At 40.9% G+C, this 17,765-nt stretch overlaps 1 protein-coding gene across 1 annotated transcript in view; it reads left to right on the forward strand.

Annotated features, from left to right (window-relative positions):
* trpm5 (transient receptor potential cation channel, subfamily M, member 5) overlaps nucleotides 1–17,560 on the forward strand; it is a 30,154-nt gene extending 12,594 nt beyond the window's left edge. Inside the window, exons 12-26 of the mRNA XM_037756835.1 lie at nucleotides 1,762–1,905; nucleotides 4,762–4,885; nucleotides 5,091–5,236; nucleotides 7,097–7,209; nucleotides 7,303–7,404; nucleotides 8,510–8,768; nucleotides 12,943–13,061; nucleotides 13,266–13,398; nucleotides 14,495–14,669; nucleotides 14,867–15,035; nucleotides 15,201–15,379; nucleotides 16,506–16,638; nucleotides 17,032–17,104; nucleotides 17,184–17,274; nucleotides 17,415–17,560. Of these exons, the coding sequence (XP_037612763.1) occupies nucleotides 1,762–1,905; nucleotides 4,762–4,885; nucleotides 5,091–5,236; nucleotides 7,097–7,209; nucleotides 7,303–7,404; nucleotides 8,510–8,768; nucleotides 12,943–13,061; nucleotides 13,266–13,398; nucleotides 14,495–14,669; nucleotides 14,867–15,035; nucleotides 15,201–15,379; nucleotides 16,506–16,638; nucleotides 17,032–17,104; nucleotides 17,184–17,274; nucleotides 17,415–17,560 (2,106 nt within the window). The remainder of the gene's footprint in view (nucleotides 1–1,761; nucleotides 1,906–4,761; nucleotides 4,886–5,090; nucleotides 5,237–7,096; nucleotides 7,210–7,302; nucleotides 7,405–8,509; nucleotides 8,769–12,942; nucleotides 13,062–13,265; nucleotides 13,399–14,494; nucleotides 14,670–14,866; nucleotides 15,036–15,200; nucleotides 15,380–16,505; nucleotides 16,639–17,031; nucleotides 17,105–17,183; nucleotides 17,275–17,414) is intronic.
* Nucleotides 17,561–17,765: the final 205 nt, after the last annotated feature.

The raw sequence follows: 17,765 nt of genomic DNA on the forward strand, positions 1-17,765 counted from the left end.
CCTGTTAGTCAACATGCGATCCATCAGATTTTTCTTGTGACCAACTAGAAAGGTCCTGACAGGCAGGGGCAAACTTTACCGTTATAAGGTGGGCCACTGCCTGGGGCCCCAAATAAAATGGCCCCTAACAGCTATAGATTTATTATGATGTTTAGATAGATATGAAAAATACTGAATTATGTACTATTAGGGCTGTCAAAGTTAACACGTTATTGCAAATTCGTTTTAACATCTCTAATTTCTTTAACGCATTAATGCAACTTTTTAGGTTGTAACGGCTCAGTTTTAAAACTAGAGTGAAGATACTGGTATCATATGAAACTACAAAAACCTAAGGAATCCATCGGTACCAACCATGTCATATAGCTTGTCGCAAAGGAGGATAAATAACGCTCCAAACTTACGCTAAATTTTGGCGAGGAAAAATTGTCACGGATATTTTCAAAGGGGTCCCTTGACCTCTGACTTCCAGATATGTGAATGAAAATGGGTTCTATAGGTACCCACGAGTCTCCCCTTTACAGACATGCCCAATTTATGATAATCACATGCAGTTTGGGGCAAGTCATAGTCAAGTCAGCACACTGACACACTGACAGCTGTTGTTGCCTGTTGGGCTGCAGTTTGCCATTTTATGATTTGAGCATATTTGTTTATGCTAAATGCAGTACCTGTGAGGGTTTCTGGACAATATGTGTCATTGTTCTGTGTTGTTAATTGATTTACAATAATTAATATATCCATACATTTACAGAAACAAGCATATTTGTCCACTCCCCTGTTGATAACAGTATAAAATACTTGGCAAATCTCCCTTGAAGGTACATTTTGAACAGATAAAAAATGTGCGATTAACTATGGACAATCATGCGATTAATCGCATTTAAATATTTTAATCGATTGACAGCCCTAGTTACTATTCAAACTCATTGTACCCCGAAATAACTTACAAAAGGCCCCCAAAGCACTTAAAAATGTTCAACTCATCTGTAATACAACTTACTGTGTACTACTACTTCAGAGGAAAACATTGTAATACTACATTTACCCTACAGAGAAATGTTACTGCTTACGTTGCAGATTCAGATTTGACTCACAAATTATAACAATTAAAATATGATGCATTATTAATCAGTAAACTATCCAGCATCATATTTGAATTGAAAGCTCCACCTTGAACAGACATTAAGTAGGTCACATGTAAGTACATTGTGCTGATAATGCCTCTCTTTCGCTCTTCACTTGGAGTCAAAATATGTACTTAGTGTAGTTTAGTAAAGCAAGACGCCGTTTGCCTGGAGCCCCCAAATCATTAAATCCGCCCCTGCTGACGGGGGCAGGGATCTTCAATTCCACCATAATTGCAGAAAGGAAGAGAAGGCTCAGCGCACACCAAACCTCCTGTTACACCCTGAGAAATGTTGTCTAAATATACCCTCTGGATTTGCAGTTAATTACCCATCTCTATATGTTGTGTAACTGTTTGTATCTTGACTGTATCTTGCTGTGCAGCAAAAAAAAAAGGTGATGATCTCAGGGGAGAAATTAAAGCTCAAATCAAATAGTTTCTTGACAGAAGCTCTGTCTGTTCAGCATGTTTCATACATTTTTGAAATAGCCTGTTGACAGACTGGCAGACTACCAGGCTGAAGAAGTAATTGGTTTTGCAATATTGATCATAGATTGTGCAATAGATTGTATGACTCATGTACTACATGCAGCTACTCTGTTTACATATTTAATACTGTCTGTGCGCTCCAGGAGAAGCCAGCGAAGGGTCGACTGTTCCACACCCAGAAGAACCTGGCCGAGTTAGAGGAGCGCTGTGAACATCCTTGGAGAGATCTCTTCCTCTGGGCCGTCCTTCAGAACCGACAGCAGATGGCCAACTACTTCTGGGCTATGGTCAGTCTTGACAGCTCCTTTAGTCTGTTCTATCTCAGCTCTGTGTGGTTCAATCAATAACCGTCTAAAATGTGCCTGGCATTGGCAAAAAACTATTCAAAGCAAACTGAAGCCGAGCTGAATTGTACTGTGCTCATTTGTATTCTGTATCCAGTGTGAACAAGAGTGATGTCAGCCAGCGCGGCACAGGTGCAGGTCAGCCCTGCCATATGAAAATGTCACTCCAGATAAAAGAGCCCAGCAAACGGCATATTTATGAAGAACTCAGGTGAACTAAAAGGCTATCTTATCTCATAGAACATTATTCAAATGAAGGTCATGGCTGCTTCTCGGGGCAGTATATTCAGCAAGCTGTGAGGTAGTGCCGGCATATCTAGAGTCCTGATGAAGTTAATGAGAAATATATCCTGACATGGGATTGATGCTCTGAATATTTTAAAAGACACCAATCAATGATAATTGCTCTTTGTTTTGCAACATCATTGCAAGGCACCTTTCATTTCTTCCCCCCGAACTAAGGGAACCAATTATTGTAATCTCACAAGCGGTCACCCTCATGTGCTCCTTCCCTGCGTCTTATTTCAAACATTATCTGAAATTATGGTAATTGCATTCAGTGTGTGTACAACCCCCACTGCAAAATCTTTTTACCACTCACACTCCGGCTGGGATATCTGCATTCATAATTTCATTGTTTGAAGTATCTCTCGTGCTGAAGGCCTCCTCACAATTATCCTTGCAGGCTGGCTTATGCTAGCAAAATACCCCTTATATAAATGAACCCAGGAGCTATATTATACAGTGTGAAGTATGGACATATTGATGATTTGAATAAAGAGGGTTGAGGTCCACACAAATGTATAGTGTAAAATGGAGAGCTCTCTGCTTTAGTATGTTGCCCTTCATTTATTTACATTGTGTCAGGTTAGTCTTATAAAGGTTTCTTCTACAGTATAGGGCCATTAAAGGGGACATATCATGCTCATTTTCAGGTTCATACTTGTATTTGGGGTTTCTACAAGAACATGTTTACATGCTTTAATGTTCAAAAAACACATTATTTTTCTCATCCTGTCTGTCTGAATATACCTGAATTCACCTTCTGTCTGAAAAGCTCCGTTTTAGCACCTGTCTCTTTAAGAACCCCTCCTGAAAAAGCCCATTCTGTGAGATAAATATGGTGCACCTGTGCAAAGGTAGTTCTCAAGCTGTGGGCGGTATATTCTAATGAGCCTGCATGTGACATAGGAAGGGAAGCCAAATCTGAATAGCCCACAAAAAACTGACTGGGTTGTCTTATTTCACAGTTTGTGGGTTGGTAGACACTCCAGATACCCAAATGGAGGTGCACAAGCACTGAAAAGTGAGCTTTTCATGAGTTGTCCCCTTTAAAGGTTGCTATTAACTGATGATTATAGAAAAGTCCAATATAAACATAATCTACTATAATGCCTTAATAGACAATGTCAATAACTTATCTTACCAGAAAGGATAAAATAAGATTGTCTCTGTGAAAAAGAACACATTGGTTATTTTCAAGCTTCTGTGTTCCTATAAACACCCCCTTCCTTTTATTTACATGCATGTGTGACTGACAAGAAATTAACCTGATGTTAAAACACTGGTTAAAGGAGTCTGAGAAGAGATACCATTCTCATATGTGGCCATTTAATATGAAGTTATTAGCTTAGCTTAGCATAAAGACTGGAAACAGAGGGAAACAGCTAGCCTGGCGTTGTCCAAAAGTAACAAAATCTGACTCCGAGCACCTCTAAAGCTCACTCATGAACATGTTACATCTTGTTTAATCTGTACAAAATCTGAAGTGTAAAAACGAAGAAGTTGTGGTTTTACAGGGGGGTTATATATTTCTCGAAGCAGTGTTGCTTCAGAGAGGGAGAGCCTTTGGACAGAGCCAGACTAGCTGTTTTCAGTCACTGTATGAGACTTGTAGCTATCTTCTCATTTAACTCACAGTAAGAAAAGGAAGGACCATAGAGCGGTCTTGAATATCTTGACCCATTTACAAAACAACTGCATATAGTTGGCAAAACTACCAAATATTTTCCAAAACTTCAGGTCCAGGCAGTCTTTGGTTTCCAGTCATTTCTGTAAGTTATTACAATCAACAAGCAGAGATGTTGATGCATATTTTTCAGATCAATCTGCACAGTCAAGCACATCATGCACCTTAGACTGAAGTAAATGAAGACATGCTGTTCACTATGATGAATCACCTCTTCTCAACAAAGTTTGAGAGTTGATTTTCATAGTGCACTGAAATGAATTGAAATTAAAGCCAGGAAGGAGTCAAGGAAAAAATAAAATCTTGAAAACCAATGGTATGCTTTAAAAAATAGTGAACAGAAATGTAAATTATATGCATGAGTTATAGTAAATGGGCATAAACACTGGCAAAGGAGGGAAGTTTTTTGTATCTCAGGTCTGTAAAAACACCACTTTAGTCATGTCCAAGGTGAGACAAGTCCACAACCAATGTTCAAAACATAGGGTTGGAACCTGCTACCATACCCAAACTGATTGACAGGTATAACAGCAACTTCATCTAAGATGTATGTGTTCACAACAGTGGTAAATACAGGGTAAAGTAAATTCAAATATCAGTTGAACAACACAGGAGTGCTTACATGTTATGCACCGTACGTATGTGCCTATAAACGTTACATGGTCATAACACTCAGACTGAAATCCTTTAGAAACAGTACTTGCATGTATAATTGTATCTATTGCAGCCTGATGCACTCAGTACACGCAGCTCTCTAAAATTCCAACTAGATTTCTCAGATCCCTCTCGCAGACCCATTTCTTGGATCCAGCTTTCTTTTAATCCTTCAGGGCCCTGAGGCGGTTGCGGCAGCGCTGGCGGGTTGTAAAATTCTGAAAGAGATGGCACGACTGGAATCTGAGGCTGAATCTGCACGAAGTATGAAGGAGGCGAAGTATGAGCAGTTTGCCCTTGGTGAGTACACAAACCGTTCGATGACAATGTGATCAGAAAAAAAGAGCTAAAGACAAACATAGCGAGAGGTAAACTTACTGACCTCCAACAACGCAAAAACAATCAGATCCTGCTGGAAGGGAATGAAATATGAATCTGAATGTGCAATTCTTTGAATGCAGCCGAGTGTCTGACACTGTGTACCCAACTGTTCTTATTGCGGCAGATGTCTTTGGAGAGTGTTACTCCAACAGTGAAGACAGAGCTTATGCTTTGTTAGTGAGGAGAACACACTGCTGGAGCAAATCTACGGTCCTTAACTTGGCCACTGAGGCAGATGCCAAGTCCTTCTTTGCCCACGATGGAGTTCAGGTAACAGGAGACACTTCCATGTGCTCATTTGGCTCCAATTTAACTGATTCTTTTTGTAAAACATATTAAAGGGGACATATCATGCTCATTTTCAGGTTCATAGTTGTATTTTTGGGTTGCTACTAGAATATGTTTACATGCTATAATGTTCAAGAAAGTCATTATTTTTCTCATAATGTCTGTCTGAATATACATGTATTCACCCTCTGTCTGAAATGTTCCATTTTAGTGCCTGTCTCTTTAAACCCTCCTCCTGAAAAAGCCCAGTCTAACTCTGATTGGCTTGTGAAAAAAATATGGTGCACCTTTGCAAGAAAGTCCTTAAGCTGTGGGTGGAGATCATAGACTGTATTTAAAGATGGACGATATGACAGCTCCCCAAAAGTGAAGCCGAAACATCTCGATTGCCCCCTGGTGGCTGGTTGCAGTATAGGTCATAAATCCCGCTCCCTCCATGTTAGCGGATAGGACATGAGCCAAAATAAAATGTAAAAGTACATGTCAAATACATTTTTCCCAAAGATGGTTTCTGTCGGAGGCTCAGGAATTGTACGGGAGAAGAAATGCAACTTTAACCGTCACAAGTCTGTGTAGTAGAACATGCGTTAATTTGATCATAAATGTAGTTATAGAGTTATTATGGTTAGTTTGTTGTGTCTTTCTAGCCAAACAGCTACCGTGGCACTAACGTAGCAGCTAGGTGGCTCACGCTAACAAGATTCGACCATGCTTGGCTCGTGATTTGCTCAGGTGGGTTTGTGGGCGGGACCTCGATACCGCGGCTTCAACTGCTCGAACACTAGTGCGCAGACTCCGGCTCCAAATGACATCAAAATCTCAAGATGGCAGCTCCCATATCCGGGATATTTTGGCTTCACTTCTGTACAGAGGGAAGAAGTTGAGACGTTTCGTCCATCTATATAATTTATACAGTCTATATTGGAGATACTAAGATGGGACGCGTTATATTCTAATGAGCCTGCATGTGACATAGGAAGGGGAGCCAAATCTGAATGGCTTGTTGAATCACATGTTTTCTGATCAATAGGCAGCCCACAAAACTGACTGGGTTGCTTTATTTCACAGTTTGTGGGTTAGTAGGCACTCCAGATACCCAAATGTATGTGCACAAAGACTGAAAAAGTGAGTTCTTTTTCATGATATGTCCCCTTTAATTTTCATCCAACAGTTTAAAAGTATTGTGCATTTGACCAGGAGATTCTGTATTGAAATACTGTGTTAACCTGCAGTTGTTAAAGAACCTTTCCAGGGCGCTGCATGCCATCGGATACTTATTTCAAAGTCATATAATTTTCCTGGTCACTGGACTCCATTCACTATACAATCTTACCTAAATAGACGTCCTTGTCATTTCAAAGTCCTCATTGAGAGTTAATTGGTATTCAATGTCAGCGGGGAATGTTCGTATGCAGAAAACTCTGACTGCAAAGTCATATTTTACTCAAAGCACACAGTTGGAAAAGATATATGTTTTTTTAAACGGGAAGCTGTGTAACGCTTCAGGAGAATATGTATTTTACTGGTCTGGTACAAACCCATGATTAAGCATCAGGTGTCCTTTCATGGAAACCACTCATCAAGCAGCAACTAGACAGCTGTGGAGAAGGAAACGGTTCACACGCCTTGATGAGGAGGGGAAATTAGCATTTTCTTCTCTAACCAGCTGGGTAACTCCCTGTATGATGCTTCCATGGATTTAGTAACAAGACTGTAAAGCCAGAAATACTCTGTGCTGTGACGCCCTCTGGTGGTAAACTTCATTCAGATGTTCATTTGTCCTTGCTCTGTAACCCTGTCGGATTTTAACCTACATGATACAAGACTGAACTTTTACTGCAGGCTCTCCTCACAAAGATTTGGTGGGGGGCGATGACGACAGACACGGCCATCTCCAAACTGGTGGTGTCTTTCTTCTGTCCACCACTCATCTGGACCAACCTCATCAAGTTCAGGTGATCAATCTTATGCTGCCCCACCATTTATCTTATCCTTCATGTGGATGTCTTTTTGTTGTGTGCACTGACATTCTCTTATGTGTTTCTCAGTGATGAGGAACTTGATAATCGTAATAAAAGCGAGCAGTTTGTGGAGCTGGACAGTCTGGATACAGAAAAGGCTTTACTGTTAACTGATGACGATGACCCTTTGTAAGTTTGCAATGAAGTAATACATATAAATTGTGGATAAATAATCTGAAAATGATCTTTGTTAATCATTATTTAAGATTTTTTTCTGCTCAATTTCTTATTCTCAGTAGTTCTTTCTGCATTGTATGCTGACCTCAGCTTAAATACAGCTACAGCATAAAAGTCAGATGCACCATTTTATTTTAACTTTATTGTCTTGCAGCCAAGTGAAACACAGGACACATACAAAACATGATGAAATATAGAGCTGCAACAATTAATTGATTAATCTATTAGTTGTCAACTATTAAATTAATCATCAACTATTTTGATAATCGATTAATCGGTTTGAGTAATTTTTAAGAAAAAAAAATTCTCTAATTCCAGCTTCTTACATGTGAATATTTTCTGGTTTCTTTACTCCTCTGTGACAGTTAAGGGACATTTCTGTGAGTTGTGGACAAAACAATACATTTGAGGTACCCTCACAGGTACTGCATTTAGCATAAACAAAATATGCTCAAATCATAAATGGGCATGTCTGTAAAGGGGAGACTCTTGGGTACCCATAGAACCCATTTTAATTCACATATTTTGATGTCAGAGGTCAAGGGACCCCTTTGAAAATGGCCATACCAGTTTTTCCTCGCCAAAATTTATAGCGCAAGTTTGGAGCGTTATTTAAAGAGTGATGATACCAGAGTCTTTACTTCAGGTTAAAACTGACCCCGCTACACCCTAACAATTTCAAGTTGCGTTAATGCGTTAAAGAAATTAGTGGCGTTAAAACAAATTTGCGTTAACGTGTTATTATTGTGTTAACTTTGATAGCCCTAATGAATACAAACAACTTATAAATACATACAATAAATAATAAAAATGAGTAAAACAGGCTAAAACCCACCACACACACTCACATAAGAAGACAATGTTCATCAGTGACGGCATAATATAAAACCTGGAGGACATCCAGCCTGCATCAACACCCAATAATCAATGGTTAAAACAACATAAAAAATCTTCCCATGTTCCGATCTTTAGATCACTAAATACTTGTTGGTTATGTTTTGTGTGTAAAACGAGTTTGAGAAGCTCTCGGGTGTCTTTCCCACCCTTTGTTTTCCAGGGACTCTTCGCCTGGAGGTCCAGAAGCTCAGAGCTGTGCCTCCGTCTGGTGGCGTTTCTTGCTCCGCCGCTGGCGCCGCTTCTGGAGCGCTCCCGTCACCGTGTTCCTCGGTAACGTCATCATGTACTTCGCCTTCCTCTTCCTCTTCACCTACGTGCTCCTGCTAGACTTCCGCCCACCGCCGCCCCTTGGCCCCGGGCCCCAAGAGATAATGCTCTACTTCTGGGTCTTCACCTTGGTGCTGGAGGAACTTCGACAGGTGACCGCCAAAGCATCCAATCTCACTGGCGTCTTTATAATTGAACACATTTTAAGATCATTATGTCGTGATTTTATTCGTTAAGGAGCCATATCTTTCTATGCAGTGTGAGCCCTCTTTTGAAGCACTGTTATTAGATGTGTTTGCATGACAGCGTTCAGCCCTGGATAGTCAGCCAAATCTGAGTAGGAGGTGATGCGAATCGCTACAATAAGCTCATTCTCTCTGGGGTTTTAAGGATTCATGAGCCGTTCACCTTTCTGCCTGACTCCCTCCCACTGAGCCCTCCCATGGGCACAAAGGCCCCAGATGAGACAGGCCTCGTTCCCTCTGCTCGCTTTCTTAACACGCCTCTCAGAAAGTCCCTGAGCTGAACAGAACTATGGCACGGGTTTCCAAATAAAGAAGCACACTGCTACAGGCGACCCCGGCATGCTACCGAGCCCAGGGGTTCATGCCTCTCCCTACAGGAAGACAATAGCACAGTCTGCGTCTCTCTTCTCACCATACTGTTCACAGAATGAAGTGAGAGACTGTAAATTTACCAGCTTTTTATATGTGGTAGATGAGCTGGTTTAAAGCTGCTCACTTTCACAAGGTTAGGAAAACCATTACTGTATTACTGTATATCTCATTACATCAACGGACCTCACTGGGGTTCACTTGCCGGGTGAGGATTTTCTATCCATTACATTGTAGTGCTAACAGCGTATTACTCAAGCCCCCAATTTTTGTAGTGGCCAAACGGCGGTACTACAACTTCCGTGTCCGTGACGTGATGCCATTGGGCCCAAAAAGACTTTTTCCCATAGACTTACATTGGGAAATGGGACGTCTGTAACTCAGCGGATAATATTTTTTGAGGTGAATCAACTTCCCAGTACGAATACTCTAATAGCCCTTGTTTAACCTATTAGGTCCTAAAAGTTGTAAAACCCACTAATAGCTGAATCCAGAGTTATTTACCTTCCTGCGTTCATGTGAATGAGACCCAGACCGAGGCTGCACTGAGGGCTGGGAGGCGGAGTTTGCAAGCCTTGACGACAGCGTGACGGCTGTGACCCTGTAACTGAGCCATGTGACCAAACGGACGCTACCGCAGCTGCTCCATGGGCCCAATGGATGCAGAAAATCGCCGGAAGATCCGGGTACTTTTCCAGTCAGAAGTCGAGCCATTTCGGCATCACGTGCCACTGAGCAACTTTCATAGGAATGAATGGGGCCCCGCCTCCAACGCTGTATCCAGTTCCATTAATACTTCCATGGTATTACTCCTGACTGTTCATATAATGTCAGTCTAAGAAAGGTTTTAGATAACCAGGGCTGTTTTATTGTTATTTATATAGAGAATTCAGAATATCACTACCTTATATTAAACCAACACCAGTTCATCTGTGATGACATTTGATCGGTTCACGCTCAGTCTCTAACTCTACATCCTATGCCTAGTTTACAAGACTTCCAGCTTTATATGCAAATCATTTATTCCCCCGAAAAGGTCAGACACCATCAGCAGTGCTGCAAATAAATAGGAAGGAATACCAGACTCCCCTACTGCTTTTATTAAAATATTTTGTTGGGGAATTCTGTCTTTTAAACACACTGAACACAGATCTGGTAGAAGTAGATTTATAGTGTCTTGCAAAAGTATTCACCCCCCTTTGTGTTTTCCCTAGTATGTTGCATCACAACCTGGAATTTAAAGGGACAATTTATAACTTTGTGCCAAACTCAGCCATTTATCCGTCTTTTTGTCACTAACTGGCAACTTGATCACTGACAACACAGAGATACCAGGCGATACCAACGTTGTTATACTATTGGCTCTCAAGCCTTGTTAGAAGTAGGAATGGAACATCAGATATCTTCCATAAATATGAACAAAACATTAATTTTGGACCCGTCAAAAATGTTTAAAATGATTAAATCACAGCCATAATAATTTGTCTGAGGAAAAGCCATATATTTATTCAGCCCCTTTCTAAAATGCATTATTTTTAAAAAATTATTTGTTTACATAAAATGTCGTCAATATAACCTTTAAATTTAAAAAAAATTATTTGTATTTTATGAAATGGACCTACACAAAACAGTCAAAATTGGTGAAGGGAAATGAAAAAAAAATTAAAAAACTGAAAAGTGGCGCATGCATATGCATATGTATTAATTTGCTATGAAGCCCCTAAATAGCATCTGGTGCTACCAATTACCTTCAGAAGTCACATAATTACTTAAATAAAGTCCACCTGTGTGCAATCTAAGTGTCACATGATTGGTCACATGATCTCAGTGTATATATACACACCTGTTCTGAAAGGCCCCAGAGTCTGCAAAACCTCTAAGCCAGGGGTACCACCATTTCACTTCACCAATTTTGACTATTTTGTATAGGTCAACAAATGAAACACAATGGGAAAAACATCAAGAGGGAGGATACATTTACTGTAGCGGTTGTGAAAGTGCTGCTGATTAGGACAACTGTGTCTTGCATAGTACTATATATACTATACTAGGATTTGGTCGTCATGCTGGGCTTTGTGGTAGGACAGTCAGAGCTTACACACCAGTCTATGTCCCAATCCCAATGTCCACACTCACAAGCTCACAGATTTTGAGGCGCGTTCCCACAAAGTCTGTGAGGGTTTAGAGCTGTCCCTCTGTCGGATCGTCAAGTCCATGAGGGCTCTCTTGCAAACATTTTGAGCCCTTCATATATACTTTCCGTAAGTCCGCATTTCTGCAGATTTTGCCAGAGGGAATTACCCACAATTCATAGCATTGCAATGTTAAACACAGGGTTACCGCGGTTACCAGTGGAAGCCCGGAGGCGTAAAAAAAACAAAAAACGATAAAAGGAGGACGGCACACGGGCGTTCAGCTAGGCATATTTAAATTTACACAGAAACATTAAGGATTTAAGATGGTACATAAAAAACACATGAAATCAGAGTAATACAAGCATTAATTTATATTACACACCTGGTTTATTTATCAACCATTTCTTTTAATTTTGCTTAAAGCTTCAGTAGGCAGTATATTTTTGGCATCATTGGGCAAAAAAATCCATAATAACCTTTCAGCATATTGTAATTCAAGTGTTCTGAGAGAAAACTAGACTTCTGCACCTCCTCATGGCTATGTTTTCAGACTTTAGAAAATATAGCCTGTGATGCGAGACTTTGGCCAATCACAGGTCATTTCAGAGAGAGAGCGTTCCAGTTGAGCGTTCCTATTGGCTGTGCTCCGGCTGGTGGGCGGTACATGGTATTACCTCAACTGATCTCAACATGGCTTAAGCATACAGTAACAGAATATTGATTCATATTTGATCAGCGCTGCCTAGTTTGACCTTTCGGAGTTCGCGATTTATTGACTGCCTCTAACACTCCCCACATTTACCACATCTGTTAATTCCGTGAGAGTTCAGGTCTTAAGGCTGTAGGGGGAGGGCGGGGGGGCGACATTGGGATTGGGCCTATCACTCTATGAAAACAGTATACTTCCCTCAGCTTGTTCTCAAACCAAGTGTGCCATCGAGGGACCAAGCGCTGGTCCTTGATGCACTTACAGGTGCCCAGTTCAAACCACAGGAGACAACTCAACCTTACACTCTAAGTGCAAGAGACATTTTACAGGATTGAGAGTTTGGGACACTGCTGGTGCTTCTAAAGCAGCAGGACTGTGTCCCCGCTAACTCTCTGTCGGCCCTGCAGGTGTGTCTGAATAGGACTCCAGTGTATGACCTGGGAGTGGGTATGTTAACATGAGAGAAATATTAAAAAAGCTTGAAAAGGTTTGTTAAAGCCTCATTTACGTTCAAAGAACTAGAACTATTAGGATGTGAATACATTTACATATGAAATGTATGAATGAATGAAACTTTACAGTAGCACACAACCTAAATTTAGATAGTAATGCTATTTATATTTCAGTCCAATTACTGTTACATATCACTTTCTACCAAATTACTACTAAAGCACATGAATATTGTATCAAAATGTTGGAAGTAGAAATGAAAGCCAGACTCTTGCAACAGGAATAAAAGTCACATCACACTTTGGTTGCTGGAAGGTTGCTGGAAAATGACTGGCTCTGTTTTTTTATTTTAGACTTTTAAAAAGTGTACAAATAATTATGTCCTATAGTAATGAATAAACTGTCTTTTATGACACAGAGCTTCTTCACGGACGAAGAGATAAACATCTTGAAGAAGTTCAAGCTCTATGTAGAGGACAACTGGAACAAGTGCGACATGGTTGCCATCTCACTCTTTGTTGTTGGGGTTTCATGCAGGTAAGTGACACTGAGGATATATAACAGAACATAATAGGCTCTAGATTTGTTGTTATGATGGTCTAGGTTAGAGCATTAAGATAGGAGTGGAGTGTGTGAATGAAGTGAGTGTGTGGAGTGTGTGAATGAATCACTGAATGGGAAGAAGGGATAGAATTTAATAAATCACACAGTAAGTAAAGTCTGTTTTCTTTGATTTTGCAGGATGGTGAGCAACACGTATGAGGCAGGAAGGACAGTTCTGGCGATAGACTTCATGGTATTCACTCTGCGTCTGATCCACATCTTTGCGATTCACAAGCAACTGGGACCCAAGATCATCATTGTGGAAAGAATGGTGACCAAAACAAAACATTACTATCTAAATATTCTAACTATGAAAATTTTAAAGTGGACATACTGTATCATGTTCGTTTTCAGGTTCATACTTGTATTTGGGGTTTCTACTAGAACATGTTTACATGCTTTAATGTTTTAAAAACACTTTATTTTTCTCCTACTGTCTGTCTGAATATACCTGTATTCACTCTCTGTCTGAAATGCTCCGTTTTAGCGCCTGTCTCTTTAAGCCCTCCTCCCGAAAAAATCCAGTCTACTCTGATTGGTCAGCATTTTCTGGTCTTAAGCAGCTGTACTTTCACCGATGACTGTATAGCAGTGGGCAACTCCGGGTCTGAAAAGTGAAGCTAATGCACCTTAAACTTGCATTCTTTCTAATAGCCAGCAGGGGGCGACTCCTCTGGTTGCAAAAAGAAGTCTATGAGCAAGTGAGCCTACTTCTCACTTGATATTTTACCTCAGTTAACATTGTAAACATGAGTTTATGGTCTCAATCGCTAGTTTCAAGTCTTCTTCAATACAGAATGATGTTCAAAATTATGGTCCCTTTTAGAGTCAAATAGACCATAAAGTAGGGGATGCTACCACGGCGTTGTCCAGTGTTGGACATTTTGGTCCCCTGAAAATGTTATTCAGCGTTCGGTTGTACTTAGCACCACCCTCTCGTGTCACTTCTGGTTGCAAAAAATCCATGGACAAAAGCGATGGACAAAAATTAAGATGGCGACGGCCAAAATGCTGAACTTGAGGCTATAAAACGCCAGTCCACAAACCAATGGGTGACGTCACGGTGACAACATCCACTTCTTATATGCAGTCTATGCTGTATAGTTGTGACATCACAACCTCGCGGAAGCCCCTGATGGCTCGTTTAGAGTTTCTGAATACGGGCTGTGTGCATTTCTCCGTGGATTGAGTATTTTGATACTTTCACAATATGACACCTAGACCTGCTTCATAGTCACAAGAGACATGGAAATCTCACTGTCTACAACATGACACCTTTAAGTGATATTCATGATCATAGATGAAGACAATGTAGACGTAGTGAAGCCCATTAAAAAGACGAAAACATGTCTGTTTCTCCCATGCAGATGAAGGACGTTTTCTTCTTCCTTTTTTTCCTGAGTGTGTGGATGATTGCGTACGGCGTCGCCACCCAGGCTCTTCTCCACCCCAATGACCCAAGGATTGACTGGGTGTTTCGCAGAGCCTTGTACCGCCCCTACCTGCACATTTTTGGCCAGATCCCCCTGGAGGAAATAGATGGTAAATCACAGCAGATGCTAATTTCTGTATTCATTCAGTGTATAGAAGATGCAACTTCTAAATGTGTGTTTATCCATGACAAATGTGCAGTGTGACTGTTGTGTGAATGTTACATTTTAATAATTTATGCAATCAAGGATGCTTTCCATTAGCCTAAATGTCTTCTAATCTCATTTTCTTCATTTAACGGAGCACAGCTGCTCGCATGCCTGAAATTAACTGCACCGATGACTCAGAGGAGATTATCATGGGCCTACGGCCACCATGTCCCAACATCTACGCCAACTGGCTGGTCATCCTGCTGCTGGTTATCTTCCTTCTTGTCACCAACGTCCTGCTGCTAAACCTGCTCATTGCCATGTTCAGGTAAGAGGCCGAGAATCCAGAAAACCCTCCATGTGTTTGTTTGTATGACGATATGCGTTGACATAGCTAGTGGCTTCTTTGTACATTATAAAATCAAAAAAACACAAACTGATTTTATTAGCTTTTTGTTCTTTCTTCCTTTTTTTTTTTTTTTACCATTTGCAGCTACACATTCCAGGTAGTGCAGGGCAACACTGACATCTTCTGGAAGTTCCAGAGATACAATCTGATTGTGGAGTACCACAGCCGTCCAGCTCTGGCTCCACCCTTCATCATCATCAGCCACCTCTCTCAGCTCCTCCTCAGCCTCGTCAAGCAGCCGGCGTCCAAGCAGGAGCATCTTGGTATGAAGGTTATATCTGCATATTTCACCATCTTTCCATTAGTAACTAATTTATTAAAGGGACTGTATGTAAGAATCATAAATTGCTTGTTAACAGTGACACCTGTGGCCGTTAAGTCAACGACAGTCAGTGTTGTCCTGTTGCTCACGCTTGCACTACGTAGACGCAAGCAATCATCGGTCAAAAGAGTGAGGCGACACACATGAGACTGAACGTGATTGACAGCTAAAACCATAATATCACTAAATATTTCACATGTTTGGCAGTGATGTTAGCTTACCTGTCCAATAGGAATTTTGCCGGCTCGTGGGCCATTTTGATACCCAAAACCAAACAAAGGTCCCTCCATGAAACGAAGCCCCGGCCGATGTTGATGCCAGTTTTCCCCCGATGTCGGTCACATTCCTGTTTTGCAAGACGGGCTTCACAAGATATAACTTTGTTTTTTTTGTGCTTCCGTGGAGACTGAGTTGTGGTGGGGGCTAGTCGTTTGTTGACATTAATAGACTACATTTCTAACCAAACATTAGCTATCATTGCACACTGTTAGCCCTGAAGCGCAGCTGAAGAGAGTAAAGGCACTCGTGAACGCGCATGACGTCACATCCGTTGGATTTTCCCGGAAAAAACGGCCTGCGTTCTTCACATTAAAAGCAGTCTACAGGCTGATAGAAGAAACTAAGAAAGTCACGGAAGGCCTCTTTTTTTTAGGTTATGTTACATGTTCACACATTGGCAATAAAAAAATGATTAAATAACATTTATACGTGTACAAATTTACATATTGTTCCTTTAAGCCATTCTACTTTATTTCAAACAGTTATTGAAATAGTCAATTTTGGCTTATCTGGCTAAATTAAAATTAATTGAAATACTGGAAAACCAACTGGGTGCTTATCTCTGTCCTTCACCTGCTCTATCCATGAAGATTGCCTGTTGGTTAATTGGTTATTGGACTGCCTCCTTGTGTGTGTGTGTGTGTGTGTGTGTGTGTGTGTGAGAGTGTGCGTGTGTGTGTGTGTGTGTGTGTGTGTGTGTGTGTGTGTGTGTGTGTGTGTGTGTGTGTGTGTGTGTGTGTGCGTGTGCGTGTGTGTGTGTGTGTGTGTGTGTGTGTGTGTTTTGCCAGAGAGGGAGCTGCCGGCGGGGCTAGACCAGAGGCTGATAACATGGGAGACGGTGCAGAAAGAGAACTACCTGGCCAAACTGGAACGCCAGCATTGGGAGAGCAGCGAGGAGAGGCTCAAGAGTACCTCCTCAAAGTAATGTAGATCTGTATAGTAGGAGTGGCTACGTTCCAAATCACATACTTTTTACTTTTAGTATATACTGCAGCTGCCCTTACAAAGTAGGTACTGGTCAGAATAACCAGAAAAGCGTGCATACTGCTTGCATACTGCAAAATGCAACCGGATATAGTAGGACATCCTGGTATTTTTGTCATACTGTGTTTGTCATACTAAATCTTTTTCTGGCATACTACATAGTATGTATGGGTATTGGAACACAGAGACACAAACAAGCTCTGATATCCCTACTGGACACTACATGCCCTGCACAAAAACTGTAGCTTGTTTTAAAGCTCTTTTGCCCCCTGGTGGTGGAATATTGATTATTGCAGCATTGAAATTAACAGATTTTTGTTTGTGACTAAGGGTTCAGAGCTTGCTCAGGATTGTCGGTGGGTTCAAGGACCAAGAGAAACGACTGACATCCATGGAGGCTCAGGTAAACCTGGAAAAAAAGTGACCTCAACTGCACTAGCCGAGAGTTTGTATAACCCTCAGTCATGTCTGGCTCTGTCTAGGTCAGATATTGTGGCGAGGTGTTATCCTGGATGGCAGAGTGCTTCGCTCAGAGCACACTCAAGTGCGGGAAAGAAGCTCCAAGAGCTCCAAGTGAGTCAGAAATCTAAAACAGGAAAAGATTGACTCATAATTGACAATCATGTGACAGTAGATAAAAATATTATTCTATACTCTTGCATTACTGTATGCATTTTGATCTAATATAATATCTATATGACATGACATTTCAGTTTCTCTAACAAGCGGCAAGGCAAGCAGCCCCACGGACGCACCTCAAAGTCAACCAGAAGAAGAAGTCAAACAAGAAGGGAGAGAAACCAGATCAGGTCACTCAGGATATGGAGCTAACAAAAAATTCCCTTACATTGATGAATAAAAGATGCTATATGTATGATTTTTTGAATATTTTGAGGTATGATGATGGTGCAATTGGGGGAAAGGGGACTTTTGATTTGGTTGGATTTTAAATTAATAAAATGGTGTTGGATGTATTCACATAGATGTCTCCCTGCTTTTTGAGTGTTGCAGTTCTGTTACATATCTTAAGAACTAAATTCACTTAATTCCTGTCATTCTTTTTG

The sequence above is a fragment of the Sebastes umbrosus genome, chromosome 2 (genome assembly GCF_015220745.1).
Source record: "Sebastes umbrosus isolate fSebUmb1 chromosome 2, fSebUmb1.pri, whole genome shotgun sequence".
Lineage (NCBI taxonomy): Eukaryota > Metazoa > Chordata > Actinopteri > Perciformes > Sebastidae > Sebastes > Sebastes umbrosus.